The sequence below is a fragment of the Aptenodytes forsteri genome, unplaced genomic scaffold (genome assembly GCF_000699145.1).
Source record: "Aptenodytes forsteri isolate BGI_AS27 unplaced genomic scaffold, ASM69914v1 Scaffold147, whole genome shotgun sequence".
Classification (NCBI taxonomy): Eukaryota; Metazoa; Chordata; class Aves; order Sphenisciformes; family Spheniscidae; genus Aptenodytes; species Aptenodytes forsteri.
In genome coordinates, this window is record NW_008795320.1 from 405813 (window position 1) to 417181 (window position 11369).

Below are 11369 nucleotides of genomic sequence, written 5' to 3' on the forward strand. Positions count from 1 at the left end.
TTATTATTTTCCCTTCCTTTCCTGTCCTATTAAACTGTCTTTATCTCAACCCCCAAATTTTACTTTTTTTTTCTTTCCAAGTCTCTCCCCCATCCCACTGAGGAGGGGGAGTGAGCGAACGGCTGTGTGGAGTTTAGCTGCCTGCCGGGTTAAACCACAGCAAAGGTGTAGGCAGTTGCTTTGCAGGACCTCTGGGTACATTTAGGTATGTCAGGGCTTAAGCATTAGAAGTCAAACCTCAGCATTTAATATCCCATCTCCGTCAGCATCATCGTCACAAGCATCTCCAATTCCATCCCTGTCTGCATCCTCCTGGCCAGAGTTGGGGACAGTCATGCAGTTGTCCTGAAAGGAAAGCAACAAAGGACCGGCTAGCAAGCTGTGCACGTCATTTAGCCTGAGTTCTGAAGGTTGGGCAGGGTCTCACCAGCACCCAAGGCCTGCCCTCAAATCAGAATTGCCCAGTTCTGGTTAGGGATTCCTCTGATAGACTGTTTCCAGCAAAACATGAGACAACTGCGTCTTACCTTGCGGCACTTTTTGTCAGAGCAGCGTTGCTTCTCATCAGGGATTCCATCGATGTCTGTATCCTTCCCACAGACATAGCCATTCCCTGCCCACCCCACGAGGCACTGGAAGACAGCAGATAGACAAAATGAGGCTGCCGGTGAGTCCCCTGATGGCCATATGCCTCCAAAATTGAAGGCTTTACATGAGAACCAGCACAAAACATGGCAAATCTAGGTACACAACGCTCTACAGGAAAAATATTGTCTGGAAGAAACAGTTATGCTGTAAATAGCATTTTAAATAGCTCAGACACAAGCTCTCTGCTTGTTCCTGAGACCATAAAGACAGATGCAGCAGCAAAACTTCTTGGCTCCAGCAGGTTGCTGAACAGTGCTTCTCCCTGCTCAGCTGCGTGTAATGTTCCATGACTGACAAATTTGTAGCGCTTCAGGCAAAAAAACCCCAACCAACCAACAGTGGATCTGAGGTGTCAGGAGCACTGCACTTCTCCAGAGAGCACTGAAAAAGGTATCGCTGTAGCTCAGGTGTTAGTAGAGAGCAGGTCTGCGTCGGGAAGGCATGCTCTCCAGGAGAGGGCAGTGGCAGACCCAGGAGAGCAAGCACAGTGCAAGGGAAACCGGAGTGAGCAGACCCCAATCGCAGGGAAGTTTGGACCTTACCACGCAGGAGAGGGACCCGTCGCGCTCCACGATGCACTGTGCTTTTTCGTGGCATGGACTAATTTCACCATTAGGACAGCGTCTCACTGTCTGGCTCTTGCAGCCAGTGACTTGATCCCCAACAAAGCCAGGTTTACAAGCCCCGCACTTGTAGGATCCCTGCAAGAAAAAGCAATAGGGAATTAACTATAACATGAGTTCTGGCAAACCTCTGCTGTAACCTTCCTCAGCAGCTGGATTGCCACAGCTAACAGAGGCCCCAGAGCCTGGGGAAGAGCGATCCACATGAGGCTTTCCAGTAATACTTACCCGTGTATTGATGCAGATAGAGTTTGGGACACAATTTCTGGCAGCACCTGTCTCGCATTCATTGATGTCAGTACAAATCTGCCCAGGAAGAACAAAAGAGACATTAACTTCACTCTTAAGCAGATACCACATGAGATTACAGAATTAAGGCATCACTAGATGCAGAAGCAAAGCCCCTGACACACCTTACTAGGACACACAGCTCAAAGTTTTCCTTCAGACAAGCTTGAGCCAGATCCCAGCGATACTCCTGACCCCAGGCCAGCTGTTCACCCTCTACAGAATCACTAGAGATTTTAGCCTGGCAAAATAGCCTAGCTCTGAGCTGAGCTGTCAGAGTATCTCCTTACTGTAAAAGGATAGAAGAGAGTCAATGGAGCAAGAAGGTCAAAGACTGTGTCCTATGACCAGCTAGCAGCTGTCTAAATAACACAAGCCACATGCCATTTCTGCTTTCGGCAATATATTCTTATAAACCATACTAAGACTAGGTGGGTTTGGTTTTTTTTTTACTTTAATCTGTCTATAGCTGTCAGGGAAGCGGGCGGGACAGTAGCTGCATCAACTCTTCTGTGTCCTAGTATGAAGGATTCCCCAGGCTGGCTTCACAGCCACAAAGATATCAGAGACATAACATTCTATCCAGCATGAATTCAGCAGAGGTAAGGTCTCGGAGTGGAGGTTGCTTTGCTGCTGATGTGCTAGGACATCCTTGGCAAGTCTCTCCTCTCACTGCATCAGTCTTCCCACCAATACAATGCAGTCATCTTGTATTTCCCTCCCATTTCTTTGAGGGCTCCAAGACCTTTGAATTACAATTACAGAGGGGAAAGACTTAATAGCTTCTGAAGGAGACAGAAAAGTTTCTGGGCCTTACCTGTTTGTTGGCCCTGGCATAAGCTAGTCCAACTCCTTCCACCATTTGCCCAGTGAAGCCAGGAGGGCAGGGATCACAGCGGAAGCCAGGGGTGGTGTTAATGCACTGGACCTTCGGGAAGCAGGGGTTTGCATTGCACTGTAAACCAGAAAGAGGTTGTGCAGAACTGTGAGGCAGGCTCGCTCCAGGCCAGCTGTGAAGGCAGCTCTCAGAGCAGGCCTTGCTGGGTGAGATCCAGCTATTGTGCTTTTATTTTTAAAGAATAAAACAAAAATGCATGGAAGTTCCTGGCTTTCCTTGCAAGTGGAAAATGCAGCTTCCCCATCTCAGTTGTTCTCCCAAGTCCCAATATGTGCAGACAAGTAAAACAAATCAACTTTCAGGACTAATTCTTCTTAGGTGACATCAATTGCCCAGGCAAAGAGCAGGCTTCACTTTACACTTTCCTTCCTGGCAGTCTCTGAATCCAGAGAACTGGATAATTTCTTACATTGGTTTTGAAAGACAAGAGCAGTTGTTTGTTTACTACTCTGGGAAGCAATTGTCTTTCCAAAGTTGTTATTAATGCTTGCTTTATTTTTTCCAACACTTTATTATTTTCGCTGAATTCTTATGCTCTGTACTGGCAGATGCATTACATTAATAGAGCGGTTCCCACGTTTTGGTGACTAACAGATTATCATCAATCTCAAAATCTCTCATTGACCCTTTTAACTTGAGCAGTTTTTTAAACTGAAACGCTACAGAGGTGATAGGGCTTTGTGAGACACTTACCATTGCTTGGTGGACTAATCAGCGAGCATAGGACTATGGTTTGGGAACCACAGAACTGAGGAGTCTTATGGACACGCAAAATTAATGGTTGCGTAAAGCTCTGCGTACACACAGAGAGTAAACTTGATGGAATGCCACACTTTCTAAAAAAAAATAAACAGTATCTGCCTAGCGAGGTTTGATTTAAAGGCAGAAGTAAAGCAATGCGAGTAGTGTGGTAAGATTTATTGTACAAAGGACTATTCGGGAAGCATTTGATTCTATTCCACACATAATAAATCTTATCTCTAACAACTCATCAGCCATTAGCTCAAAAGATTATAAGACCAAAAGGGACTGTTCTGGTCTTCCAAACTCACCTTCCTGTGTGGTACAAATGAAAAGATTTATTTTGTTTGAGCTTATGTATCTTTTAGAAAGAAATGCCTAGCTAGACTGGATATAAAACCAACATGGAACAGAGGGTGAGATCCAGACTGCCTTCCAGTGAAATGATGTTTCTGTTGAACTTCAGCTCCTAGGGGAATCGCAAGACTTTTCTTTACAACCACAAGACAAACCTGCAACACTCCAAGAAAAGCGAGCCAGTTTTGTAACTTCCAGCCTGTCCTACTTGTTTTTTACCTCATTGATATCTGTGCACTGTGACCCATTGCCTGAATAACCTGGGGGACAGGGTCCGCAGCGGAAGCCAGTGCCGGTCTCAGTGCAGGCCACTCCAGGGAAGCAGGAGTTTGGGAGGCATCTGTTAAACTGTGTCACGGTGATGACAGGGCCCGTCGCCTCAGTGTGCATGCCTAGAGGACAAGAGGAACGTTAAGAACAGAGCTGTCACTGCCGGAGACTATCATCAGGTGGTCCCATCGTCTCAGAAGATATCAGTGTGCTTCATACACAGGACGTTTCCCTGCATCCTTTCTGAGGGTTGAGCAGTTGTAACTCTATTGTGTAAATGGAGAAAAATGAAGCCAGAAGCAGCAGCTTGACAGATTTCTGAGTCAGAGCAGACAAAAAATAAATAAGAAACCCCAGAAGTCTTAGCTCCCAGTCCAAAACTCTTGCCATGCTGCCCTCCTTGTTGGTGCAACGCCCTTGCTTTTGGAGTTCCACAGAGATCAGTTCTCTCCCTGGTTCCTCTACAGCTACACCTCACTGGCAGTGTGGACTCAGACACCTGGCTAAAGCAGAACCCACACAGCACAGGCTTAAATCTGGGAAGATTGGGGAGGGCTGTCAGCCAAAATCTCCACTGTAGAAGGCAGGCATGTTAAACAGGTCAGCTTGGTTTGTAGCAGGAATACACTCACATCAGGCTCACATAAGGCTCTCATGCCATAATGTTATGCATAACATGCTACCTGCTATCTCCACAAGGCTAGGAAACCTCACTTCATCCTGGCAGCTGGGAAATCAATCTGTTATTCGGACATTCATCACTTCTAGGCTGGAATACAGCAATACAGTCTACCTAAGCATGACGTACTGTGATGTGTAGGAAATTCTAAGCCATATAAAATGCTACTGCAGTCCTATTCAGAAGCACATCAAGCCTGTCCCCACACCGCTGCACACCAGCTTCCCTTAAAGTTTTCAACCAAATGCCAGGTTTTTGTCCTCATCCTCATGACCTGACCCACAGCACAACAGAACTTGCAAAATTAATCTGTATGGGACACAGAACTTCACTGAAGGCCAATTCAAGACTGTGAATAAACTTTCCCAGAAACTAGATTTGTCACAAGTCTCCCACACCCACTGCTCTAAGTGGCAAGGACACTTTTTGCTCCTGCTTTCTCCTGCTTAAAAGCCCAACATAAAAAACCTGAAACAAAACAAAACAAAAAACCAACACTCTGCCACCACCAGCAGCAAAGTCTTCACTAAAAACAAGGCCTCTTCTCTTCACGCTTCTCTTTCTGAGAAACAATGAGAGAAGCACATGACTGCTGTGAGTCACGTTGTTCAACGCATGACTAAAAGAGGCTCAAATTCTACAGTAAGGAGTACAGGAGAAGAACTCTCATAAAGCAGAATAGCAAGTGGGGAAGGCAGAAATCAAGTAACAGAGAGAAAGTTCAGGACGGTTTTATGAGCAAATTATTAAAACAATTGCTGTGGGTGAATGCATTTCTGTACTGCAGGTCCCAAAAGCTTTGGCTAATCTCTTTTCCAGCAGAAGTACAATCTCTCCAAAGGCAGAAATGGTTATTGCTCCACCCTTTGAGTGTACTGGCAAATAACAGAGCATCTCCAAGAACTCTTTGCTTGGATGGTGGCAGCACTAGGATGGAAGGAATAGCAGAGCGATGCCTCTTGGGGGTGATGTTCTCTTCCACTTGCAGCTCAGGAGTAGCCAACTATATCCCACAGGATACCCAGCGTGCGTTCCCAGGCAATTCTAACATCAGCCATGGGCTGGGTTATTACGAAACGTGGTTGGGCAGCTTTCTGCACTAGAATGAGGCTACCCTGAGAAGTACAGCATGGTATGTCACAAAACCACTAACAAAGCTTATTTCAGAAATAGTGGAAGTAAGCGAATGCTGTGGTTTTGCTGGAAGGAAAGATAAGCTTTTTAAGGCTACTTCTGTACACCATGATCAGGAAAGGGGTAATGGCTTCAGCTGCCATTGAACCACGAGAACAGCATGGAACACTAGTCCATGCGTGCAGAATGTTGTGGGGAAAAAAAAGCATCACTAATATTGAGTATTACCCTGTGACACTCGGGACAATTGTGAAACAAGCTATTTCCTTTGGGGAGATGGTCACAGGTGGCATTTTACTACTTGTTTGGACACAAAGGTATGAAGGACTTGGAGGAGGCAGTTGAACATAGGACTCAGCTCAGTAACTCACCACAGGCATCACACTCCATGACTGTGTTCTTCAGGAATGTTATCTCCTTAATCTAGAAGAAAACAAGAACCACCACTTAGCCAAAGGCTGAGTTTTGCTCCCACGAAAACTAATAGCCCCACTGCCAGAAAACAGCGTGTCTCTCTGAGACTGCACAGACAAATTACAAACAAATTAATTCTCACCCCGAAGTCTATGTTGCAGACTTTTTGGAAGCTGAGGTGGCTTGTATTCCCTGCTGTAAGTCACTCCCTACTGTAGTGTTTTTACAGGCTAACTTGATGATACTATTCTATCACAGATGCAGGAAACACTTGACTTGAATACACAGAAACAAGTGCTATAAAGAAAGAGCTATCTACTTTATTTGGGTCTTCTGCTCTAGAAGATGCTGAACTAGCAGTCCTAGAGAGGTCTGCTTTATCTGCAGCCCAGGTACTGCATAGGTGAAGTCAGGAGGAGGTTCCCCTGTGAGCCATTTTTGCAGATATATGAATAATCTCTGACATTGCTTATGCCATTCGTTGGCCCTAATGCCCTTGCCATGGGGATATTTAGAATCTATTCACAAAAGCTCCTCCCTTCAGACTTCCTCTGATCTCCTCTAGGCCCCTATTCCTTCAAGCTTGCTTTAGTAAAGAGATAATATGTAGCATCGGCAGTGCAAAGATGCTGTTCCTTTGGTGAAGAAAGGAATATGGGACAGGCAGGCACAAGTAAGCATGTCAGCCTCAAGCTAACATTTATATGACTCTCTAGCATCTTAGACAGCAATCCTAGCAGATTTAGTTCCTGCTAAAGCCTTACTGGCTATCTATGACCAATGCCCAGGACCGCCCTTCCACACCCTGTGGACTTCATGTTTCCACCATTAAGTCATTTCACTTTGTACTTTGACAAAAGCTTCTACTCATGTCTCTCTGCCAGCTCCCAGGTGTAAGGGCAAGCTTTCATTCTGTTAGATTCTCTCATCCCTCCAACATGGCCTGGGGTCATGTATTTTGAATAGTTAATGCAGAGGTAGATCTAACCCAAATCCCCAGAACGTCTCCCATTAGAAGTGGGTGACAGAGAGCAGAGCGGAGAATTTGGAGTACTGCTAATGAGTATCAGCAGTTCCTTTGTGCCAAGAATCCTTCAGCCTTTGGCTCAGGAGAGTAGATTGGCCTTTTATTGTTACGCCTTTTGCCATCCTTATTGCCAACATCCCAAGATGCTGAATCAAGGAGAAGTAAGTTTTAGAAAATCTTTGCACAGATTAAGAAATTATGAACTGCCACCTTGGCTCTCCAGTTGTATATGCAAGTTTGTCTTCTGAGGAAGAGTTTTCTTGAAAGCGCTGTTGAGAAAAAGGCCATGGATAAAAAAAAAAAGTAGGTGGCAAGATCGAGAGAAAGAACAAATAGAAAACCTGTGTGGAGACGCAGTGCTAAGCTGGAAGGGAACACTGGAAATCATTGCTCGAGGCTGCCAGGAACCATGTCTGACCTGATTCCTAGTAAACACTGGGTATTTATGCAGCAGCCTGAAATGTGAGAGTAACTCAATGCAACAGATGTTTTTGCAGATTAGAGGCCGCCCAGTTTGCACTGGCACAGAGACCTGTCTGCCATTCCAATTATCTGGCAGGCAGAGGCTGCTGCCCTCAGCTCCCAGAGTGGATAAAGGGAGAATGGAACCTTTTTCTATACTTAAAAGAGAGTTGACCAGACAAACCACCATCTCCTCGTTAAAATGGGAAAAGATCTAAGCACCCAAGAAGTTCCAAGTTCCCTAAGAAACAACTGGAGCCAGAAAGGATTAGGATTAAAACAACAAGAGGAAAGAGTGAATAGAGAGCTTGTTTAGACTTCATATGACTTCCCTTTCCAGGACCCTAATAGATGGCTGAAAGATCTCTTCCATCTTCAGTTTGGACTCTCTACTGATTTCATGAGCCCACAAAACCAAGGAAAAAGTGACGTGTTTTTCCAGTTAAACATATACCCACTGTGTGTGCGTGTCTTTTTTTAAAGAGTTCATTCTCCATGTATGCTGTTTTTCAGCGGACACGGTTCTAAGCAGCAGAATTTGGAATTCAAATGAATCCGCTTTATCTCAGACTTACACATCTGATTGTGAGACCACCTCTTGAGTCTGGTTTGCAGCGCAATAATTGTATTGCTCATTTCACTTAACGCAAGAAGCAGCCCCCCAATTCCAGAACTCAGCACACAAGGCAGAGGATTCAGAGATCTCTCTTGTGCAGCATATAAGGAATTAGGTCCCTTTCTCACCTACCTGCTGTTTCAACAAGTCTCGAACTTCCATTAGCACACGGTTAGTTTCTCTCATCTCTTCCAGCATTTCTGGCCCAACTTCACCTCCTAAAAAAACCAAAGTGGTTAGGAAAAACACAGAAGAGCCATTAGCAGTACAAACCAACTGATAATATTAACTTCAGCTTAATATTAAAGACACAGACTCCTCCACACCAGACTCTGCCAGTTCCTAACTAGAAGCTTCCTAGAATTAACGGAGACTTGCACATAGGGTAGAACTTGCTGTGGGCAGGGCAGACAGTGATAATCAGCCATGCTTGTCGGGTAGGTAACAGTTACCCCTCAGCAAACAAATTGGCCTGGCAGTCTGGCAGTTGTGGTAGCTGTTAATCTGGCATGGTCTCTGCAGTTCACACATAGGAAGGCTTTGCTGCCAAAAGCAGCAAATTAATAATTCAGTGCTGTGGAAGCTGCTATGAAGGGCACCACTAAAGTAAGGCTCTTTGCTGAGTCTATCCCAAACGTGCTGCCAAGTACTGAACGTGGAAAACGGGCACATCAGCCGTTGCCTCGCCTGTTCTCAAGGTACAGACTTTGGAGACGGGTTCTTTTTGGGTAGCGGCAGTTTCAAATTGCTGTGTAGTGGCTTTGGGACACAAAGGATACCATCTGCTCATCCATGCAACATTGCAAAATCCCGTTTAAGCTATGCTGAACAGAGGATATAAATCATCATACAAGGTCAGCTAGGGCAGATTAACATGACTTTTCCATCCCATCTGCTAGATTCTAAACTTGCCTGGCCCGTTGAGACATGCTAAAAATCTAGTCTATACTCCAGCTTCGCTCACGAAGAATGAATGGAAGCAGCTCATTGTTTCTGGAATTATGTAAGTTTTAAGAAAACTTGAACCATTTAAAAACAATTGGACACAAAGTTTGAATCTGGTATTCTCCTGTCTGCCATGAGAAAGTACAACCTCATTTCTCAAGTTTTTTCTAGATTAATCGATCCTCAAACAGAATTTGCACCTTGCCTGTAACGTAAGCAAACCTTTATGGAGAGAGACATAGCGGTATTTTCTACAAACAGCACTGTGTGTTCAGGGGAAGATTAGCTGGAGTTAGGGGTCTGCCTCCTTGAGCATGAAGAATTTGCCAGTGCCAAAGGCAGGATGTGAGCCCGTGCTACTGACTTCGTACAGCAACTTCGGCATTCTCATGTGACAAACGAGCCTGAAAGCCTCGTGGGTCTTCCCCGCACAGAACCAAGAGGACTTTATGTATATTTGTAACCTCTCCAATACATTTTGGTTTGGGAACTAAATTGAAAGTACCACAAGTGTGTCATTCTAAGACAGAAAGACTGAATTAAAGTGATGTTTCTTATTTTATTGAAACAAGGAGCTTGCACATAATTTCTAACTTCAAACAGAGGTTTTGAATAAGCTTTGCATGAAGGCTTCAGGCAGCTTCCGCTATTCCTGGGAAGAATTTAAAATAAAAGTTTGGGGTTTTTTTAATATTCAAATTCACAACAATGATTCAACCACTCAGGAGCGATTTCCAAAGGAAATCTGTGTGCCTGCAGACATTGCCATTACTATGCATCCTTCTCCATGGACTCATTCAGTCTCCACAAGCACACACCTGAATCTCTGGTACACAGTCTGAGTCTGCCGGATCTCACAGATCCTCTTCGAGTTGAGCATTCCCCTAACGGGCTGTTCAGAGAAGTGGAACTTCTGTAATGAACTTAGCATGGCTACGTTCCTAGAAGTCAGGGCTTCCCTGAGCTCTATGTGCACAAGCAAAGAGAATATCCAAGGATCTTGCTATAGGACATTCTGTATGGTCTGTTTTTTAACTTAAATCACATGAAAAATGCAGATTCATGTGAAGTGTCTCTTGCAGGTCATTACAAAACACAACAAAATTTCCAGTTGCCCTAGAATAAATGTTTTTCTTAAAAAAACTTCACTACTCAGGAGGGGAACTGGGGAAAAAAATCTACATGTACACAGTTAAGCTTCAAGTTTCATATGAAACTACAAAATCCCTAAACATTGTTTTTAGGCTTCAGTAGATGCAGTTGAAATGTTACCTTCTTCCTCATTCCCTTCTGCAAAACATAATTTTCATAGGAGTCTAGAAAGCATACGAGTCCAGAAAATATAGAGATAATTAAAATTACTTACCTGCTCTTCTCTGCTGACATGATGAAAAAGGACAAGAGAGGCAGAGGAGAAAAACAAAGGCTAGAGCTGAAATCATCTTTGAATCTCCAGGCAGTGTGGATGTATGGGCTGCTCTTGCAACGAATTTTTAACCTGCAGGTTTGCCTCTGCTCCCCATTAGTGTCTGTGGTTTGCTATTTATGAAGTTGCATTCCTTCCTCTGAAGTTCTTATTCTCTGATGCTGGACGAGGGGTGGACGTCATTTCTGGCTCCTAGTCCACAGAGAACGTTACAAAAGTAAACAATATGAGAAACTCATCAGGAGAGTAGTTTAATTTTTTTTTTAGACCAGCTTGCACCAAAATAGGTCAGAAAATTCCAGAATTAAATGGATTCTTTTTGGATTGGAGTTTTTATTTCGTCTTCATGGACACAGGATAGACGGATGATTCATAGCCCTATCCCTCACAGATTTTCCTTCTAAACTGCTCACAGGATCACAAAAGCTATGAGACATCTGGACTTCACTAGAATTTCAGAAAAGGCTCTTTAAACTCCCAAAAGACAGTTTCACCACTCACACTTGGGGTAGAATTATTGAATCATCTTCCAACTGCAAAGGGGAGCTATCACATCCTATTTCAGAGAGGGACTGGGCAAATGTACTAGCCCTTAGAGGCTGATGTTCTTATTACCCCCCACCCAGGCTTGTCTAAAGGAAGGATGCAGTGCAGAAATGACGGCATGAAAGGAAGGTTGACTTTGCTGTTTCTTGTCTGTGAAGGAATGAGTCTCAATCCAGCATTTTCCATCAGTCAGTCTCAATCCAGCACTTTCCATCAGAAGACACAGAGCGGATTGAGAAATCCGTCTAGAGCAGCCAAAGAAAATCTGCCCAAAGAAAATCTTAAAGCTACTACA

At 44.3% G+C, this 11369-nt stretch overlaps 1 protein-coding gene across 1 annotated transcript in view; it reads right to left on the bottom strand.

The window, feature by feature from the left end:
* COMP (cartilage oligomeric matrix protein) overlaps nucleotides 1-10705 on the bottom strand; it is a 16828-nt gene extending 6123 nt beyond the window's left edge. The window contains exons 1-9 of the mRNA XM_009279745.2: nucleotides 10469-10705; nucleotides 8290-8375; nucleotides 6010-6061; nucleotides 3775-3947; nucleotides 2377-2514; nucleotides 1500-1577; nucleotides 1191-1349; nucleotides 528-632; nucleotides 238-345 (exon numbers count right to left, since the gene is read on the bottom strand). Coding sequence (XP_009278020.1) covers nucleotides 238-345; nucleotides 528-632; nucleotides 1191-1349; nucleotides 1500-1577; nucleotides 2377-2514; nucleotides 3775-3947; nucleotides 6010-6061; nucleotides 8290-8375; nucleotides 10469-10544 — 975 coding nt within the window. The 5' untranslated portion in view covers nucleotides 10545-10705. The remainder of the gene's footprint in view (nucleotides 1-237; nucleotides 346-527; nucleotides 633-1190; nucleotides 1350-1499; nucleotides 1578-2376; nucleotides 2515-3774; nucleotides 3948-6009; nucleotides 6062-8289; nucleotides 8376-10468) is intronic.
* Nucleotides 10706-11369: the final 664 nt, after the last annotated feature.